Consider the following 22,219-nt stretch of genomic DNA (forward strand, 5'->3'; position numbering starts at 1 on the left):
TTAATTTTTTACCGGTTCCATTACACGGAGGAGGCTCTTTCGCCACGTTTCAGCCACGAAATGATTCCATCGTTGCGGAAAGAGAGGGCGGTTATCGACGGTTGCGTATTCATAAATGAAGACAGATGAGATCCTGACAGGCCTCAGGCATTATTCCGCGTAGAAATAAATCCGCCGATCGAGGATATCGCCGAATGCATATCCCGGTTTGAAAAGAAGAGAACATTTATATCGCCTACAGGGACCATCGAACAATCGGCATGAGGAGGGGGAATATTTGGAATAATTTTCTTTGATGAACCATTCGACGTGGTTGGATCCTCTATTTTTAATGAGATATCCAGAGATCGATCGTGTTGAGAGGATAACTCCATAAAGGCATCCCGAGGCGCTGTGATAGTAATGGACGTTGATGATGATGATGATGATGGTGATGATGATAATGATGTTATATTTTCGAATAAAATGGATGAAGATTTTCATTATTGATTGTCGACGTTTAATTTAAATTTTTATCATATCGTATCAATTTGAAGAAGTGAAACCTAAATTGGATATATTTTGAAGATTTTTTTATATATAAAAAAGTCTAGTTACCAATTTGTACGAAAGAAGGATAAAGAGAAAACAGAGTTTCATCCGTGTTTTGTTACAATGAATATTGGAGATCACAGAGTTGGCTATCAAAATGGTTTTCAAAATAAAAGCGTACATATTAATTAAGGCACTTGTTTTTATCGAGTAACTTTTATCCAGACATGTATGGAATAAAATATGAGTTTGTTCTTTGTTGAAAAACTGATTTTCGATCAAATGTATCAATCCTTGCGTTAGATATATTTTATTTAAAAAAAACAAAAAAAAAAAAAAAGGATTTTTTAACGTTCTGTTACACGAACAGAAATTAAGCCGAGTGCAAGCACTCGTTGAAATAATAAAAAAAAAATGAACAATAATATGATAATGGTATTTTATCGAGTTTTTCTATTATTACGTAAAAATAAATTAAACAAAAAATCTCTTCTTTTAAATATAACTTTAAAATAATACAAGTGTTATATTTAAGTATTATCGTATAAATCATTATATCCATACAAACTTTTATTAAAAGTTCAGAATTATGGAATTAAATCAATTCTTTCTTCACAATAAAACTATATCAAAAAAAAAAAAAAAAATTAAGGAAATATTATTCTCTAAATGTTTAATCACGTTAAATGCTCTATTATCCTTCCTTCAATTCAAAATACGAGACTCTATATAATGCACGAACTCAACCAGAATTATCAAGTTAAATTCTTTTGTAACATATCAATTTCAATATAAGACGAGTGTACGAAAAAAGATGATTAGATGATGCATGATTAAATCCACGAAACCAAATATATCACGTACGATTTAACTCGGTAAACCTTTGTCGCAAAACAATTGGGCGAACGATCCACCTCCGCTAAAACGACGACTGCTCAAACAAGTATTATCGATGCGCGTTTTGACGCTCGTGAAAATGGCAACAATCGCGTTTCATCCTGCCAATTGATTTTTCGAATTATTAATCACCCCGTACGCGCGAATGAATACCGGCCGCGTTTACCCGCTTTTATCGTTTGATAAAATGGCGCGAAACGCCCACGTCCTTTGTCCCTGTTAATTAGCACGGCTTATATATAAACTCGCCCATAAGATGAAAAGCGCACGAAGCGAGCCATCGACATTCCCTCGAATCGGCAGCGAACTCCAAAACGATGATAATGAAATATCCTGAAATATCCGCGGTTTCGGTTGAGAGATCGAACGAGATAATCAAGTTTTAATCAAGTTTTTGAGATTGATCTTGTTGTCTTTACACAGAGGAACGGTCAATTCAAGAATTTATTCCTCAAGAATTTGATTTTGATCTTTGAAGTGATAAAAAAAATTGGTGGTTGCAATTAATTAATTTGAAGTCGAAACGAAAAGAATTGAGAACGAGGTGATATTTGTGGAATAAATATTCGCAAGAAATTATATCCGGGCAGAAGTAGAAGTTATAATCTGGAGCGGCCATCTCTAAATTTTCTCTAGGCACTTAAAACTTGCGTAATCCTTTCATCTATCTCTCCGTAAGAGATTAAAGACGAATATCCTTAGAATTTTCTCTCCCCGTTTGTGCTCCCCGAGTATTCTGAAGAGAATTATGGTTTTTAAACAGGATGATACGTCTCTTTTCGCTACTTGAACGTTTCTTGCTTGCCCTTTTCCTTCTTTCTTTCTCCTCCACATTAAGACCACGTTCGTTTCATTTTTATTTTCAAACCTAACAAGATTCATTCTCGAAGATAGATGAAAACGTTGTCAGTTAATCCGAAACGATCATTATTGCATCTCAAAAAGAGTTTAATCGATGAAAACATTGTATAAAATATTTTTTTCTCTTCAAACGTATTATTTCGCAACTATTAATACGAAACAAACGAGCAAGAAATAAAGGCAAAGGAATTGTTTCTCACTAAAATAGAATTTTCAGTTTTAATTAACGAGCGATTAAATCGAACTTGCATCACAATTTTTTATACAGAATCGAATATATATCGCGTTTGTTTGATCCATTGTTTCACCTTTGATTTATATTGAGTTATAATACTTTTTTTAAACGATATATTCAACGACCGTAGCTTCGTATTTAATCAAAAACATGGTGCAACTTGAAAAAACGTATCAACAGTAAAAAAAAAAATATATATATATATATCATGATGTGACTCTCTCTTTAATATTTCTTTCGGAGATGAAATTTAAAATTTTCCCAATATTTCAAGATTTCGAAAAATTCTGAAAAAAATGTATACTCGCTTGATTGACATCTCTGTATGCTCCAAGTTATCCAAATTATTTCTTAAAAATAATCGTCCAAAAAATTTCTTCCATGAAAATAATAATTGGAATATTTAAAATAAAAATGAAGATATCAAAGCATTACTTTTTACCTTAAAAAATGAAGCCAAGCAATTTGCATATAATTATGCTTCGCTCTAATTACAGCTTCGTTTCCTCACGAATATTTGATGTTAAATTTCAAATGGGAAGGAATCGGGATCGTAGTAAAATATGACGATAAACTTTGAACTTTCGGATTCGTAACAACGCGTGTGAAAGAAACCCTTTGAAGATTACACGGTGGTGGTGTGATCGAAGGAAAACCGGCACGCTACCCACATACTTACAAATTAGGTCGTTATTTCATAACCGAGGGATCGATGAAAACTATTGAAAGAGATGTACCGTTCACCCTCTATCTACAAGATAGGCCTCGCACCTTTATCGCAAAGACGTAATGATATTACGCGTATCGCGTGCAATTCACAAATTTCAATCAAGAAATTATTCTTTTAGGTCAACACGTCAACGAGAATTACATTACTCTTGATTTATTAATTTTAATTCGAGTGATTATGTTTGTACATTATCTGATGACTATGAATTCATTGCAATTTCATTGCATTTTTTAAACATGCATTAATGATTTTGATTTTGAATTTCAGCTATTTCAAAATGTAAATTCAATTTGAATGTGCGATTTATTCTAATAATATTCCAATCGGAATTATGAACATTAGATAATTGATGTTCAATTTATTTTTTTTTTATGCAAAATTAAATGATTTTAATTAAATGCATCGGAGATTTGAAAGATTTGTTTCAATCCCTTATCTATATTATATATATATATATATATATATAAATTCATGCCGGCTTTTTCAAAACACGTGCGCGTAAAAGATAACATAAATATTTTTAAAGAAATTCAAAATAAAGATTTCTATAACTCGATAAGAGAAATCGAAGTAAAACAATATTTTCTAGACATTTTGCAAAGAAAAAAAAAAGATTATAAAGATGTAATCTAAGATTAAATTTATCACCAAGAATATTATATTTATATTTCTGAGTCACGAATTAATTTTATACTCGTACTAGTTTCTCTTACTTACAAAAACAAAAATTAAAATACCCAGATAACATTCCAATCATCGTAAATAAAGGAATGAATCGAAACCATCGAAACTAACTATCATTAAATATCACACGTTGGATTAATATGTTCAAATAATTATGTAGGAAAAAAGAAAAAAGAGAAAGTGAAATTTCCATACGAAAATTTCGCGCTTTCCACATCCCCCCCTCCCCATTTATCCCCCCTCATTCATTCAATACCTTGCATCAATTTTTCTCGATATCGATATTATTCTCACAAAGACGTACACAAAATCGTGTTATATATATTTTCTCAAAAGGATGAAATGGCCATTAATCATCGAGCGAAACACACCGTTTAAACTGGCGCGAGACCGAAGTTTCCACCGCGAAATTCCATCGTTGCTCACCGCGTGGATACCAGATGAACACTGACTGCACGTCAACCGGTTACCGGGAACCAACCCCCTTCTACGTGTGCTTCATCCCTCTTCCGCCTCCCTACTCCTCTTCCATCAAACGCGCATCCACCCACGCAACTGTTGCGCCCCCGCCTATTAGCGATCATCCCTTAGCATTTCGCGCATTGCTTAACCACCCCCGTGGACCCTATGGACAGAGCGCGGCGTGTTGCGTGATGATCAAGCCACGTGGGCTGGATTCGATCGTGATCCGGCCGAGGGGTGGAGGAGGGAATTGAAACTTTGGAGATCACGAACGAAGATATTGGTTGTGAAATTTTGTTTACTGTACACGGAATATGAACGGTGAACTTTGAACTTCGACAGATTAGATTGTAAATTTGGATATCGGAGAAATTTATTTTAAATAGAAATATATTATAGTTGCTTTGAACTACTTTCAGGCTATTTATTTTTTGTTATATGAGAAATTCGAGGTTTTAAAAATTCGTTTCCAATGTAAGGATAATAATTTTAGAACATATGGAGCATTGAATTATTTTAATAACTCACTTTCTCATTCTTTCAACGTGACTCTTGTTTGCAAAACGAAACCGAAGAATTAAACATTAACTCGTCGGTTCAAAATTTCTCTTTCATTCCTATTTTCCATCTTATTCTCGATAAAATTTTTCAAAGGATAAGAAAATTCTAAAATTAAACTTTAAAATTACGATTAAAAAAAAAAGAAAAAAGAAAGGACCATCGCTCGTTCCAAACTCTTCAGAAACATTATACATCCAAAACACTGAACTTTCCTCGAGAATATAATTACCGACGTTTCTTCTTAAACAACCCCTTAGACCTCTGCCCAAATATACAAGAAACAGAAGAAGCGTGTCGAGGAATAATTGGCAAGGAAAGGCAAGGGAATCGGCGATTCATCCACAACCGCCAACTTCCTCGTTAATTAGATTTCACGAGGTCCACGGGAATCGAGGATATTATTTCCGCTGTGTACTTTCGTCTCATTCGTGGATTTACTCGTGGACAGCTCAGGATTCTCCTTTAATTCCTCGTTAAATCTGGGTTAAGCGTTTCAAGTGAAAAGTATCGTCGTCACCAAGTTGATGTTATTCGGGGATGAAATCGTGTGGTTTGCGCGCGCTCCTATCGAGAACAAGTCGAATAGGGTGGTGGATACCGTTTCGAATAGCACCTCATTACCAGGCCGACAAGTAACGATGCAAACGCGAATCGTATAAAAGAGGAATGGGGTGGTTCGTTCGTTGTACGTGGCGAAACACGCGGCATTGTCGACGAGGAAACAGAAGGAAACGCGTTGCAACCAGGCGCGAACATTGTCTCGAGCTTAATTGCTCCAGAGATTCCTTGGCGAACGGAAGAAATGTTTCTTTGGATGACAAAGGGTTGCGCTTGTATTGAATGGTAATGAGGAAGAGAATAATTTTTGGAACATATGGAGAATTTTTTGGAGGAAGAAGTTGGTGGAGAATTGATTTTGTGTAATAAGGTGTAGTTTGGGAAGATATAAGATACGAGATGATTTAAATAATTTTGAAAACACAGAGTTTTGGACGATGAAGGTTTGAATGATAAGTTGCATTCGAATAATATGTCAGTGGAAAGTAATCTTTTTTAAATTATTAAATTTTCAACAATTAAATGAATTTACCTAATATATAGGAATGACAATAAAGAAGTACACGATTTACAAGATTATCATATTCAAAGAAGAAAGAAAAGGATGAATGAAAGTTGATGAATGAATTTATTAACTTACTTCATCTTTATTCATCTTTACGAACGATTCCTTTACACACTCTAAATACGAAATCAAATAATTGAATTAAACTGACGCATGCAAACAAATTTATCGAGCGAAATGAAAAAGAATTTTTCTCGAACATAAAAAACAACAAACTGTTAACAAACTGTGCATAACGATGCAAGAATTTAAATTTCTAAATTTAAACTCTTATCTTACTTAAAAAAAAAAAAACTTTATAAAAATCGGAAGAATGCCCACAAATTTGCGTAAATTTTATTGGAAATTTAATTTAAGTATCATTCCAGATACAGAACACGATGCGATGCTACAAAAAGAAGAATCCTGACAATTTAACTTCGAAGAAAAGAATGATTCACGCTGTCTTCCTTGGTAAACGAAAACCGTGGAAAATGCAAATTCGAAGAAATGCTGGAAATAGGATCTGGTTGTAAATGGCCAAGCTGTTTCTTATTACGACTACAAAATGAGAATAATTTGTTCTTCGCAGCCGGTTCTTTTCTCATCTCAACTTCTCGGACAACTGGACTTTGAGTACATCTCGCTGAATAAATGAGACCGGGTAATTTTTTTCCTGACTTTTCATTCGAACCACAAATTAAAAATTTCACTTTATATTGTTTGCTGAAATTATTCGATAAAGTTCGAGGAAAAACACACTCATACTGTTTGTTAAAAAATATTTGCTTTAAAAATTAGAAAACAATCTGAGTTAACTGATAAAAGTATTTAATACTTAAAAAAATTGAATGATAAAATGAGAAGATAGGTAACATTAAAAACATTTTTATTGTTTTTATTTATGATATTTTTTTTACGATATTTTCTATAATTTCTTGGAAATTCGTAGTGATAATAAAATATTGTAAAAATTTCGAAATTTTCAAAGATCCTAATCTTTCATAGATTACAAACAAGTACAAATAGATTAAAATTATAAAGATGTAAAAGATAAGATATAGATGGAAAAAAAAATTTAATTTTTATATTATCTAATTTCTTTTTATTAAGCAATAATATATTTAAAACATCAAATAATAAATGAAATAATGAAATATTGAACTAAACAAGATACAAAAATATCTTTTAAATAATAATTCCATAATTTAAAGCTACAAAAGTTAATAAAATAAACAAATTTGAAAACAAAGTTGAATATTTCATTTTCCATGATTATAAGAACGTACAAATGGCTGACAAAATAAAAAAATTTTGCAAGAGACTGATTTCGAATAACACACAGATATTAACACTTCAAGACAAAATATCGAAATAGAAAAGATAGAACTTTATATCTTTAGAAACATTTCATATCTTTGGATTTAATTTTTTAAATTTAACACTCAATAAAATAATATTTATAATATAACATTTTTAGAAACAATCGTCATATCTACTAGACAGGTTTTAAGATAAAGATTCCTAATAATTTATCTTTCTATTAGAACAGTTTTAACTCCGATTTAAAGATTGTTTGCTATTTTTATTATATAATTTTCAAACTACTAGAAATTGATTGAAATAAAAAATTTTTTATGAAATATCGCAATTTTAAACATTTCAAAATTTTAACATCAAAACAAGAGTTAATTATCTTTCTGAACTTATCCATGTAAATGGGGAAAAAAAAATTCAATTTTACAACAAAGAAAAAAAAAAGAAAAAAAAAAGATTATAAAAAATAAAAAACATGAAATCGCAAGAATATCGATGCATTTAAAAGAACTCGGAGATTCGAATGGCAAACGTAGCAAATAGATAGCGGATATAAGGGACGAACGATCAAATTAGTGGAAGAAACGGCCAAGTTGAGGACGCCTGGTCTGGAAAGGGTGCCGTAATCGCGTTATTAAGAACTTCCTCGTGAAACTCGGGGTGGCTACCGGAAAAGGGGTAGAACTTGGAATATAGGTTAAGACTTCCAACAGAAGCAGTCAGCCTAGTTGTCCGAACAGCTAAGAAAGTTGGCAGACAGCAGCTGAATCGCAACACAAAGGCAAAAATGTCCCCGATATAGTATATCCCTTCCTTAAGGGACTTTGGGTTTCATGCATATGAGGGAGAAAAAAAAAAGGAGGAAAAGAAAAAAGAAAGAGCCTTAGATGTTGGAAACTGAAGATTGGACATTTTCTGCAGAGATTTGCAGAGTTTTCTGATTACCCTCGGGGCAAGGGTAGCTCTTCTAACGATTTCTACCATGGTAGAACGATCGAGAAACGTCTTATAATACGATAATGAAAATGGAATAATAAATATATCGAATAGAAATATCAACAGCCGTGTTTTCGTGAATACAATATCAGATATTACCAAAAAAATCAATTGAATTAATTTGAATTAATCAAGATTGATGATATCGAATTTTTATCAGCGAATTTCCGTGAAAGGATGATAATAGATAGAAATGTTTTTATTATATAATTATATTCTTTAATTCCTTAATTCTCTTATATTCTTTAATTATATGTATAGAATTTTTTTTAATGAGTAATTTTATTATTGCATATATCTAAATGTTATCCGTAAAGTGCATTATTCAAAAAAACAAATGTTATATAATTTTTTTATATTTAAATAAGTATTAAATAAATATTAACGTGTATCAAATTCAAATTTTGAAAAAAAAATTTCATACGCATTGGTTTAATAAAAGATTTAATAAAAAATATATATTGAAAAATAATTTAATATTTATTTAATTCTCTTATCTCACTTTCGCTTTCTCGAGCAATCTTATCGTTATTTTTTCCTTAACGAAATTTTATTCTATCCTTATTGATATTATAAATAAACCTATGAACAACGTTTAAAAATTCATTAAGAAAAAAACGTGAAAATCATAATTTTGATAAAATAAAAAACAACATTTTGATTAAAGTTTTATTTTATTATATAGTATTATATTCATTTTATTTAATTTTCACGCAAATAATATTAATTGTAAATTAAAATAATATTAATAGAAATGATTTTCTATAAATATCATAAATCTCCCCTTTTTTTCAATTGATATTGGTACATCATATATAACAATAATAATTTGAATTTTATTTTTAAAATATATAATTTCAATTTATAGTTTATATAATGCTTGATAAATTTTAATGAAGTTAATTCAATCATATTCAATCTTAATTCAATCTTATTAAAATATTAAACGATATAAATAGAAATATAAAAGATAAAATCTAGTAATTTACTTCGAAAAATTAATGAAAACAGTTAACATTAATGAAGTATTCGAATCAGAATAAATGATACAAAAAATCTATCTACAGTATAATTTTCTAGGATCAATAAAGTAATCAATAAAAAAAAAAAAAATGAAAATCAAAATAAATATTTCTCCAATTTGAAAAAAATTCTTAAATAAACTTGCAACTATAAAGCTAAAATCTAATAACAAAACTTTTTGATCAAAAAATAATATTTTAAAAATATATTGGCATAAAAATAAATTTATTATGAAAATTGACAAAAATAAAAAAACTCACTTCAAAAAATCTGACACTACAAATCAATAAAAAAGAAAAAAGAAAAAAAGAAAAAAAAGAAAAAAAGCAAAAATTCATAATTAATAAGAGTAATTCGCTGTGATAAGACGTATAACATATACATATAATAACATTTTACCCGGGAACATTTCCCTTATTTGTATTCTACGAGGGAAAGCATGATAGGAGCCAATGGAGAAATCACAAAAGAACCGTTCAGATAAGTCACGTTCACCTTGACGGACTCTCGGCCCGTTCTATAAAAGAGACGTACACCTCCTCGATAGCACAGTCACAATCACAGCCACAGTGAAATCGTAACCCAAGATGTTCCGCACAATTGCCGTTGTCCTCGTCGTGGCCCTGCCACTGATTCAGGCCTCCTCTATCGATATCTCTCAGAGAAGCAAATACCACTTGGAATTCACCAGCAAAGATGCCGTGCAACAGACTAAATCGGTAAGTTCACCGACTAACTATCACCCCAATCTATTTTTCGCTTTCGAAGATTAAACGATTATTATCTTTTTTTTTTTTTTTTTTTTGATTGGAAGATTATAAATCAGATGAGATGTCATATTGTTTAGGATATTTATAATATCTTATAAGTTTAAAATTTTATTTTCAGGTAAAGTTAGCCTTTGTATTTGAAAAATTTTGAATATTTTTATTCTCGTACTTAAGTAATAAAATAATGCTGTGTTTAGCTTGATTCAAGAATATCTATATTAATTTTCATTCGAAAACTAATTTTTCTTATATATGTATAGTTCAATCCTTTACTTGGAGAACGCGCAAGTGGATTCATTGGTGACCTCACTATCGGTTCACACCGGTCAGACGAACAAGTTTTTTACCGAGAAATCGAAGTGAACAATCCTGATTCTAGAGTAGGTTTCTTGGAGTTGAAATTGAGTGTCACGAACGGTAAGAATTCTTATTTCTGTTGTATTTCCAATTCTTCGTATCATATATTGCATATCTTGAGAAAATATTAACTCGAGAAAAAAGATGGGATTCTAAGCTCGATAATTGAGTTCAAAAGTAACACTTTTCAAAGTAACTTAAACAATAACTTAATTTTACTCAAATATCTTTTTACAGGAATCCTTCACTATGTCAGTGCTGTAAACTATTCTGGCAGCCAAGCAGTTGTCTGCGACAAACCAAATACTTTAGGAGGAAGCGAAGGTCTCATTAACATTCGTCTTCAAGGAAATAGCAAAGCTATCCTGAGTTTGATCATTGCTGCTCATTAAACGAATTTTAACGATTTTAAATTAAATCATACCAGTTTTAAAAAATAAGCTAAATTTTCTATATTTTTGCAGATGATAAATTTTAAAATATATATTTTATATGTAAATAATCATGAATATGTTAAATTCAATTTTTGTAGCATTATAAAATATTTAAATAAAAAATTGAATTTGTTACTCTTTATTTCTAGATAAAATAATTTTCCATCGTATTAATCATTAACATTAATTTCCTTTGAAAATAAATTATTATTTGCTAACTAGATATATAATAAATATGATAGAAAATTTTTTTATGATATTAAATAAAAAAATCTTTTATATTTAATCTCTTATGTTTTTCTATCACTTTATTGTTTATATGTTATTTTATCACTTTCAAATATCCAATTCATATTTATTTATTGAATTATGTATATATCTTTGTTAATCTAACATTCCAATTCTTTTTTTTAATTATTCAATTCTGTTAATCACTATTATATAACCAAAGATAACTCAGTCACATCCTCTGCTCATAATATATACATAATTATAGAAATTAATTTATAATGATCAACAAAATCAACAAAATAATGCAATAATAATATTAAATATATAAATAGTGTATTTTTTTAAACATATATAAAAGATTTATATCGTTATTCAATGATAAAATTATCAAATTCTTGAATCATGTGCATCAACATCGGTAGCTTTGATTCACCACATGAATATAAACAAAGCAGTAGATTCGAACAATAAATTTATTTTTTTTTTTTTTCATTGATCTTCGCGTATTATCGGTGGGTGTCATGCGATCATTTCTCCTTACTTCATGAAACGTTCCTTGGCTCGTGATCCTTAGATATAAAATAAATAGAACGAAAGGATATGGCGGAGGCACAAGAGGACTCTTCCGGAGAGATTCTTTCGTTCGAGGTACATTAGTTACGATCGACCTGGAAATTTCTCAATAGAATTACCAATAAACTGTATTTCTTGACCGTAAGGGAAGCTTTTCATCCGTTAACCGAGACTTTTCCTCTCTGTTGAAAAAATACGGCCACGGATAGATAGAGCGGAGACAACGTAACAAAAGTAGACCACGATTTAAAATATTCGTCACGTAACTGTGTGTTCGTAATGTCCTTTTCACAAGGTTTCTTTCCCACCGTGAAAAACATATTTATATTCAACGAATGTAATTATTTATATTTAGAAAAATTAGATAAGGTAAATAAACATCTTTGTTTTAATATTTATGATTTCATTTATATAATATATGTGTATCCAATATTATGATATAGATGAAAATGTAATTTTAGAGAAAGAATAAAGAGTTTATAAATATTTTTTATAAAATAGAAAAATATTTAAAGAAATTTGTATAATACAAATGCATCTTAGATTTATCCAAGATCGAAATACCTATATATATTCTGAATTCAATTTCAATCAAGAAAGAGCAATCCCTTGAGGTAACTTAATGAAGACTGTTCCTTCAGGATTTCTCTTTTTCTCGTCCAATAATTATATAATACTTAATGAAATGCTGACGAAATACATAATACATTTTTGTATATTCTACGTTTATCATTAATAATTTTAGAGTCGATGAACTTAGATAATAAAAAAAAAAATGGATATTCACCTGACTGGCTTCTAAATTATTTGACATACATAGTAGATTAACGAAGCGTTATTGAATATCGAAGTACTACAGCTTCGAATCGTTCTTAAGAAGTTCCGTATCCTTTAAGTAAATTTTAAAATAAATAGAACGTCACACATTTTCAATAAAAAATTTTAAAAAATTATGAATATAATAAAAAAATGTATTAATTACAAAAAAAAAATATACGAATAACTTCATATTATATTTGAAAAAAATTTCAAATATACAAATACACAGAATCGATAATCGACAAGTTAAAATTTACGTAGGCAAATTTTGTAACAATAGTTATTGCCACGACAATGTAGTGCCGAATGATAGAATATTACATTATTATTTTTTTCGTATTTCTCTGTAGTAGGAAATATTATATAAAGCTTGTATGATTGATGAAGTTTTCCATGTTTTAACCGACACGAATATAAATGGAAAATAGCGTACTATTTGAATGCATGAATCGATCATCGTGTACCAAATTGATCATTATTGCACGTTGAGGATAAAACAAACTCTGCTGTCTTGAATATAATTCATTGTAGGAATTAAAAAAAGAAATAAAATATCTAACGATCAAAATTATCATTGTCACCCAAAAAGATGCAAAGATTCAATCTTTCTTCCAAATTTCCAAATTTTTCAAATTTGATTCCATTTCAAATAACTCGTAAATTATTTACAATAAAATTTTTTATTTAAATTTTTAAATTTTATTTCTCTTAGTGAAGAACAACAAAAGGAATAAATGCTGTAAAACAATCACTCTTCTACTTACGTTCTCCTCCTTCGCACAACAGATCCTCTTCGAAAACGAAAAAGATCGGGGACATTTTATTCACATCCACTCGCCGATTCTCCTTCATCTCCTCTAAAAAAAATTTTCCGCAATCGAGAAACATCGAACCTTTCCACGCATGATACGCGCGAGCATCGAAGAACCCTTAAACGCGAAGAGTCTTGTAATGAGCTTAGTGAAGAAGCCTTATCGATTCACCCACGATACAGAGTAGGAAAACCGGCAACCAGTAGTCGGTGACGATCGTTTCGTGCGCCACGACACGAGAACATCCAATAGAGAAGATCCGTGGAAAAGTTTCGAATTTTGGTGCAAAACTGATTGATTGATCTTGGTTCGATGATCGATGGAAGACCGATTTGTCGCGGTGAGTTCTTGCGCGTCCGAATAATTTCGGTTTCATAAAATGACATCGGTTTCATAAAGCACACAGCGTCTAAATTGTACGTCGAGTGGAAAAGGAGCAGAGATAAAGGAGAAAAAAAGGGGAAGAGGATGAATAATGATCGACTAATCGTGAAATATCGTGTTGGAGATACGGTTGATCACGAATCGTTATCTTTTTACTTCTATCGTGCGGTAAATTTTGGGCAAACGATTCGTGTTTGAATATCGTTGAGAGGATTTTCTTTGACGACGAATCTTTGTAATTACGATCTTTTTATTTTTATTTATCGCACGATAAATTTTGTGATTTATGACGAATGATGAATTTGGCGTTTGGATCGTTGAAAGGATTTTTTTTTCGGTAACCAGTTTGCTTTTGTTGGGGGATGAAAAATTTGAAAGACGATATAAAAGACGATAACATGATATAAAAAATATCGTTAATAATCTTGGATTAGATCTTTCGAGTATATAAGTTTTTAGGCTAGATTGTACGTTTATGCAACAACGCTAACTTTTGGACGTTTAAGTTTAAATCGTGTTTAAACCGAGCAGAGAAAGGACGAACCAGTTTTAAGTCTGGGAAGAAAAATTTATCGGCGTGCACTTTGCCATCCTGCTTATACGAAAACAAGCTTATATTTATTCATGAGACAATTACAATATGCTGATCTAGTTTAAGATGCAATTTTAGGGATTGAACTGGCTGGATGTTTTCTTTATGGATTTCGTAATAAAATTAAATTTGATTAAAAAGAGGGAGTAAATGATATTAAAGTCGAATGTAGATTGGAAATTTTTGGCAATCATTCTATTCTATTTCTCTATTAATTGTGTAACGTTAAGGATTGTTAAGGGAAAAAGAAGAAGACACTGAAGAAAATTCTTATAATTGTTCCTTAATTAACTATTTTTGCCAAAGGCAGTCCAACTTTTGTCATACATTATGCAAGTTTGAAGAGAAATAATGGAAGACTAAACTTCGGTAATTAGAGGCTCGATAGAGAGATTCAAGTTTTCGAGAAGAAACAAGGCCAAGATAAAGGATTGGAATTTTAACCAATAGTAATTGTGCTAACATCTTGGATCGAACAAATTTGTGAAAACGATATTAATTTTATGATTTTCCTAGATTCATAAAATAATTTTATTTCTAATATCAGCAATATCATCAATAAATTCATTCTTCAATCTCTTATTTTGAAAGAATAAGTATCATTGCTCGATTAACAATGAGGTTAATAATAATTGTATGACGTTTAAAGAAGGAATGAAAAATTTAGATAACATTATGATTTATTAAATAATCTGAAATTTAGAGAAATATAAAGAAACCATAGAAACCATCGTTCGTACGTAACTTTTTCTTTCATTGATTTCGTTTTTAGTTTTTGTTTCAATAGCAAGTAATCACCACGAGGATGTGTCACGAGCTAAATGTAAATAGCGCGAAATAGTACTTCATCCAGCGCTAATTTTACGGTGTGTTTTCAAATAGAAATTATTCACTTGTTGAATTTTTCCAGAAAATTTCCAACATTTACAATAGTTATTTTCAGAAACTGTTATTAATCTCTTAATCGACTAGTTTCGAACCATTTATCAATCTTTCTTATACAGAAATAGAAAAATTCTTAAACAGATCCGGAACTTGAACGAAGATAAATTTGAATCACCTCTGATATCTTCAATCCACATTCTCTACTTTAACCTTTTTTAATATTCCACCTTTATCAATCTTCTTTCTTCCTTCTTTTTCAGATAGAAGTAGAAAGAACAGAAAATCTTTTGAACAGATTCAAACTCGGGCGAAGAAAAAATTTGAAGTCACCTCCAATACCCTTAAATCCACATCTCAAATTTTCTTATGTCTTAAGTTCACATTTCTCGATATTCTTCAAATTATATTCACACTCCTTTCAAAAATTCATACCGTTAAAAATTCATTCTTCATTTTTTCTTAACCTTTCTCATCTGCTCGCAATTATCCACATCTAATTATTTACATCAAATTAAATTTTTCCAACGTTCTTCTCTCCATCAGCGTTACACGTATTCTAATAAATAATTAATATAATGGATCTTTAAAAAAAAGCTTGATTCTTTTGGTCCATCACCTTTCCAATCCTCAATCTAATGGAGCACGATCGTTTCGAAATTATGGTATCTCGTTGATGCATCCGCATGACAGTTTCAGGGTAATCGATGCGAGCTAAATGAACCAGATTCGAGTAACGCCCACCCCCTTAACTCTTGTCTTCGAAATGTCGAAAGCCGATTCACGTGCATTAGCGCGCAGAGGCGGCATATTTCACGCGTTCCAGCACGTAGGGAAGACAACACGAGTACACGATCGTGATCGTATGATGTACGTATGCATTACGTACGCGCGTGATTCATTTGGAAAATACTGATCTGAAACGCGGGTGATGCTTTTGAAGAGGACGAGCATCCATTTCTACGCCCACTATTCTCTCTTTTTCTCTCGACACTTCTTTTTCGCCACTCGAAAAATTTGTTCAATCGGTAAAAATCGGTATTATATAGCCGATATTTTTGTAAAACTCTACCTTTCGTCTCGCTGGAACTTGGTTCTCTTCTTTATTTTCTTTTTTAATTTTGTCGAAAGTTGAAAGTGCGTAGGCGAGGACGGAAAATAAATTAGCTGCACCCACGCTTGAAGAACAAAGATGAATAATGGAAGCTTGTTTATTTCTTCTTTTGTCCATTTGTAGTTTTTTTTTTAAATTCAATATGTGGAATGAAATTTCGTTATCGTTTCGTTTTAATTATTTTTATATTTTATATATGGTTCGATATTGTATTTCATTTGAAATTTAGTTTAAGAAATTCTTTTTTTCAATAAATACTTTAATTATATTTCTTTTTTTAATTTTTTTAATTTTGAAGATATGATAAATATTCGATGATTATTATTTTTTACGCGAATTGAGAAAGGAAAATTTTTATTAATAATACAATTAGTAGAAAGTAATACAATATTTAATATAGTCGTTACGTAATATTGATGTTAGTTGAATAATGAAAATTAAATATATCCAAGAATATGAATTAAAAATATTCGAAGTTCCATTTTTACCGTGAACCCTTCGACTCTACAATGTATTTTAGGCACGCTTACTATAGGCACATGGAAAGCTGTGGCTCCAGAAAAGCGATGTCTAAAATTAGTCTTAGATACAATATTTCGCGTGAAACTTGAATTGACAAGAATAACTCACACAATGGGATAAAAACAAAATTTCCAATTTCCTCCACTTTTCGAGCTAATTCCATCGCTCATTCAAAATTTAATAATTTCCAGATGATATCCGCATAGAAGCAATGAAGAAAAAAAACGGCAACAATGAAAACAAGGGTGGAAAGGGTCGACAAAACGAAACGAAAGATTCAGAGAAGAAAAATAATGATAAGAAGAATGATGACAAAAATGATTCATTAGATGAGTATAACGAAGGTTTCAGCGAATGGCTGAGATCTAGCGATGGTTTCGAGACGATGCGACTCTTTGTCATTGCTAATTCTATCATGATCTTCGTCACGATGGGAATACCGAAAATACAGGAAATTATCAGTATTATCAAAGATTATTACTATGAAACGTAAATGACAGTTTTGAAAGACAAAAATGTTTCTTGAAAACTTCGGTATACCAATGAGAAATTGACAACGATGCAACTGATATTTCCATCGCATTTCCATTAAAAATTCGATATTTGACGACTACGTGCAAATTATCCTTTATTTCCTGAGAACATAAACTCTAGACTTACGATCGTATCGACGTAACACGTAACATGAATCAAAGATGGTAACGATACGGAAATATTTTAATACATGTATCAACTATCGACATGTATCGATATTCGAGGTCATAACTTTTTAAAATAATTTCTTTATGAATATTTATCTTTCAACAAGCAAAATATATCATAATCGCCAAATTATACACGCATTATTATCAATTTCAATCAATCGATCAAGCAATAAAATTCAAAAGAAAGAAAACAACACTCAATAAATGATCATGCTGGGATTGATCTTTCGTGGCGTCTTTCTCATCGGTATACTCACCTGGTACAGCACCAGCGTGTGGAAAATGATCGACGGCTACTTCAAGGATCAGTTTCGAAGCTACTTGGAAGAAGAGTATCGAAAGAATCCGCGAATGAGATCCGATGTGCGGAGTGGCTCGGCCGATAAGATCGATCCCGCTTCGACCACGCCACGCCCCGACCCATCAGTGGCGCCGCAGCGAGAGATTCTCGAACTCAACGAAACGTTGACGGTCGAAGGTGCAGGAAATGACACAATTCGATCGGACGAGGGGCAACGAGTGACAGGTGGCACCAGTGAAAACGAGGCCGACACAGGGGGATCTATCGATAAAAATGCATTCCTAGAAACGATCGTGGAATCGGGGCTGGAAAGTAGTAAGCCGTCCAAGAACGAACAGGATTCTCGGCAGCCTATTAATCACAATGACCGTGACCTCGAACGTCACGAGAACGACGATCGTCATCGATCAGTCTCCCAGGTGTCTAAGAACTCGATGAAAGGAGTTCAATGCAACAAAAGAGCAACCGTTTCTAGGGACATTTCACGCGAGAAAAAATCGTCCAAGAAGCGAAACGTGAAAACGATTACGTTGACGGAGAAGGATTTTAAATCGGTTATCAGAAATCATGTATCTAACGACGATTTCTGGGAATTCGAGGAGGATGCGGATGAAAAAGAGCCGTTGGAGGGTATTTTAGTCTCTCAGTTGCCGTATAAACCGAGAGCTGATATAGGGAATTTGGAAAGGGTCAGTGCGGATGAATATTGTCCTCTGAGCTTGGAGGACGAGACTTCTTGCGATGAAACGTTTAAGTGGCCTTGAAAATTTAACGATAATTTAAATTTAGAAAATTTAGTAAATTTAATAAAATGTAACGTATTTCGTTTATGTGAAACAAGTAGAGGAAAATTAGTTAATATTAGATATTTCTGGTGTAGAAGTGTTGAATTGTTGGAAAAAATATTGAAACACTTCGCAAGTATCGCAGTATATAAGTATATTAGAATGACTCATTGATAATAAATGTATCAGCATCGATTTTCATGGAAAAGGTCATGAATACATTTTAAATATATTAGTACAAATTTGAAGTTGTTTGATCCATGCATTAATATCTGGATTCCTTAAAATATAGTTCCTTAAGATGAAATATAATTGTTCATATCTTCCTGTTAAAAGATTTTAAAATTTAACTGGATTATCATTATTTTAGCATATTTATCGAATTTAGAATTTCACTACGAGAAAGTGATTGATATCAGAAAGTTGAATAATGTTAAATATTTTAGATATTAAGTTAAAAGAAAAAAAAAAACAGTTTTGCAAGCAAAAGTAGAATTAATAGAACTTCGTATTAATATTTCCTACAAAATTTCGAACGAATACTTCGAAAATATATTCCTATTTAAAAATTGAGAAGTTTTATTAAAAAATATCTTAGATTAAACTATATCGTATAATTTCTCGAGTTATGACTATGCATTATTCGCAACAAAAGAAATTGTTGAAAATAAACATCATCGATGAACAATAATTTCACGGTCGCCCATTTTTGCGCGATTTAAAAAAAAAAAAAAAAGAGAGAGAGAAGAATCGCTTTATAAATAAGAATGTAGACATAATACATCAAAGCTATATTGACTTCTTGCTCGGTCGAAGAAATCTCGGCAGGAGATTGCAAAATGTGCCTCGTCACTTCAAGTGTACAATGCGATTCCTCTTTCGATGAAACTTCTCGAGCTGTGCCGCGTGAAAGAAGTTTCCTTTTTCGAAACTCCATTGCGATTAACGACACCGTTTTGACTATTAATCATGTGTGCAATTCATTATGAAAGAAAAGAAACGATGATCTAGGTCAATGTTAACTAGCCCCAAGTTTCCGGTGCTCGAAGACAAAACTTCAAAGGTACGAAAAAAAGGCTTGCAAAAGATGGAGAAATGTAAAGGAGACTATAATCGGATTAACCGATTAAACCATGGTAGAAAAAGCGTATCGTTTATATACGGCAAGGAAGGAATGTATTGCCTTCTTAATAACTTAATCGCCTTCCATAACGAGAAGGGTTAAACAGAGAGTAACCATAAAAAGCTGATAATGTGTGATGGTTCCTGTGCTCTAATGCTGTAAAAAACGATAAAAGTGATGGGATGAAGTACATCGCAAATAAATTCGAATCTAACTAAAAGTTTCATGGTGAATTCCATGGTGAAACATTTGTACTTTGAAATATATTTTTAAATTCAAATTTAAATTAGAATGATATTAATCTATTAAAAAAATATCTGGTCCAATTTTTTCCCTATATCAAGTATAAATTAAACATACAAAAATACCGAAATAATATTATCGCGAAGAAGAAAACAGAAATAATGTTTTAACCTATCCTAGAACAAAGATCGATCAAAAATACTGAAATTAACATATAAAAGAATATGAAATCGAATAAACCGAGGAACAACCTCATAGCTTTCTATCTAATTACCACGAACGAACGTATCAATTATCACGAACCAGTTAATCTCTCTTTCAGATATCCAAGCAGACTCCGATATAATGACCGAAGCTGCTATTAACAATATACAGTTTACTTTCCACCACAAAACATCAAACATTCGTGACTAAGATGGGCCGAGGAATCAAGGCCACGATGGTGTGGCCTTTGACCCCGAAAAGCGGAGGCCTCGTATAGCGGAGACTAAGCTGCCGTGAAAGTGCAGAGAAATTTGCGATTTACGAGGTATCCAGTGCGCGAGCTTGTGGACCGCAAGGGAAACTGAATCGCGGCAGAGGGAGCGTGATGAAAATTCCCGTATTTTTGTATCATTGTTCGTTCACTCGCCTCGTCGCAATTTTTTCGCTCGATAAGCTATCGCGCTTCCGTGCATTAAGATTATTGTTGACCGATTTAATGTTATGAGTATATATATACACACGAGCCTAAGTGATAGCGCTATTCCTCTTGTTCGTGAAATAATAATTTTATGTACGACGTGACTGCTATGATTCAAAGTATTATTCCGTTATACTTAGTACACGTAGTATAAAATCGTTGTCCTTGCATTTTATGACGAAGTTATATGAAGCATCGTAAACGATTGATATTTGTTAATGGTTAACATTTTGTTAGAGGTATTAGCGTGACTCAGTGTAGCGTAGCAATAAGGAAATATTTTTAGAGTTTAAATTTTGCGAAGAATTTTTAAATTATACAATTATATTCGTGGATTTATAAAAATTTAACGATGCGATATAAGGATAGATTTTATTGAAAGAATAAAAAAAAAAATCAATCGAACTTAATTACGCGTTTTAATTTTATCCCAGTCTCGTGCGCGATTAACATAAACCTCTACGATTAGAAAACGTATGCAAACTCATAATGGAATTGTTTCAATGTTGCGTTACATCGTTGTTGTGGATCGACTTTAAAATTACAATTAATTAAAGTCGGATACAAATTGCGTACACGTGCATCGCTCGCCAATTAATTTACCTTTTAAATCAATTTTAACCATTAATCGATTAATTGCTACGATATAAAATTAAAACAGAAAGATTAAGATATCTTCTAACGATTGAATACTATGTTCAGCAGTCAAATTTATTGACACTTAAATACTCAAATGTATCACGATACATTCTCATGGATCCCATGTAATTACACGATGCTCTGAATCCAAAATAATAGTTCATCACGCACAACACGCATAAAAGATGATTAAAGAGGATTTTTACAATGTTTACCAGAGCCTATTATCGAAAATAATTATATCGGTTTATTCATTCATTTTCCACGAATTAACGAGCCTAACGTGAAATTCGCATGGTTGAACGCGACGTTCTATTTTCCATTGGGAAATCGTTTCACAGTCGACATTGAAATTAATGATTTACTAACGGGCATCCGAGGCAACGGTTAATGCAAATTAGAGCGCGGATAGGCGCGCTAGACGTGAACGCATTAAAAGGAAACACGTTCATTACGTATTCTACGAGGAAAAAGGCCTCACCCGCGCGAAGGTCGTCTCGCCAAGTTTTTATTTTTAAAAAGCTAGCGTTTGAAGGATCAATTGGATAACAATCGTTTATAAATCGTTGCCAAATCGTTTTAATTGGAAAGCCTTTCGTGAGATTCGATGATTTGTTTCGATTTTTAAAAGAAATTAAATTATTAATGCTCGTGGAAATTATGATCGATGTTGTTGTATTTTGGGATGTGCAGGGGTTAGCTTGTTGTCGAGTGTAATTACACGCGAGAATTCATTTGCATTTGTAATAGAAACGGGAAATGAATTTGTCAGGAATAAAGATGGAACGTTCCATTTGGTATTTTGAAAATTGAATTAATTATAAGTCGATTATTACAATTAATAGTTGCACGT

The 22,219-nt window shown here is 31.6% G+C and overlaps 4 protein-coding genes and 1 long non-coding RNA gene across 7 annotated transcripts in view; 4 read left to right on the top strand and 1 right to left on the bottom strand.

The window, feature by feature from the left end:
- LOC147658269 (uncharacterized) overlaps window positions 1–7,315 on the top strand; it is a 109,129-nt gene extending 101,814 nt beyond the window's left edge. For both annotated transcript variants that reach the window (XR_015290868.1, XR_015290866.1), the window contains one exon: window positions 6,453–7,315. This is a non-coding gene — a long non-coding RNA (uncharacterized LOC147658269). The remainder of the gene's footprint in view (window positions 1–6,452) is intronic.
- The window catches only part of LOC100867445 (uncharacterized), a 95,771-nt gene that overhangs the window by 65,418 nt on the left and 8,134 nt on the right, over window positions 1–22,219 (bottom strand). Inside the window, exon 1 of one of the 2 annotated variants that reach the window (XM_031917157.2) lies at window positions 4,195–4,387. The exons of the other annotated variant lie outside the window; for it this stretch is intronic. The gene's annotated coding sequence lies outside the window, so the exon portion shown is untranslated. Of the gene's footprint in view, window positions 1–4,194; window positions 4,388–22,219 lie in introns of those variants that run through there. 2 annotated transcript variants of the gene reach the window in all.
- On the top strand, window positions 9,881–11,102 carry LOC100867323 (uncharacterized). Its single transcript, XM_031917162.2, has 3 exons — window positions 9,881–10,118; window positions 10,430–10,586; window positions 10,764–11,102. Exons 1-3 carry the CDS (start codon window positions 9,987–9,989, stop codon window positions 10,916–10,918), a joined length of 444 nt encoding a protein of 147 aa, XP_031773022.1. The 5' UTR covers window positions 9,881–9,986; the 3' UTR covers window positions 10,919–11,102.
- On the top strand, window positions 13,637–18,927 carry Xport-A (exit protein of rhodopsin and TRP A). Its single transcript, XM_003694632.4, has 2 exons — window positions 13,637–13,735; window positions 17,081–18,927. Exons 1-2 carry the CDS (start codon window positions 13,708–13,710, stop codon window positions 17,380–17,382), a joined length of 330 nt encoding a protein of 109 aa, XP_003694680.2. The 5' UTR covers window positions 13,637–13,707; the 3' UTR covers window positions 17,383–18,927.
- LOC105735745 (uncharacterized) lies at window positions 17,798–18,927 on the top strand. The gene has a single exon (XM_012487807.3). It carries the CDS (start codon window positions 17,798–17,800, stop codon window positions 18,656–18,658), a length of 861 nt encoding a protein of 286 aa, XP_012343261.3. The 3' UTR covers window positions 18,659–18,927.

The sequence above is a fragment of the Apis florea genome, unplaced genomic scaffold (assembly GCF_048593485.1).
Source record: "Apis florea isolate Af1SG1 unplaced genomic scaffold, ASM4859348v1 contig_2293_pilon, whole genome shotgun sequence".
NCBI lineage: Eukaryota > Metazoa > Arthropoda > Insecta > Hymenoptera > Apidae > Apis > Apis florea.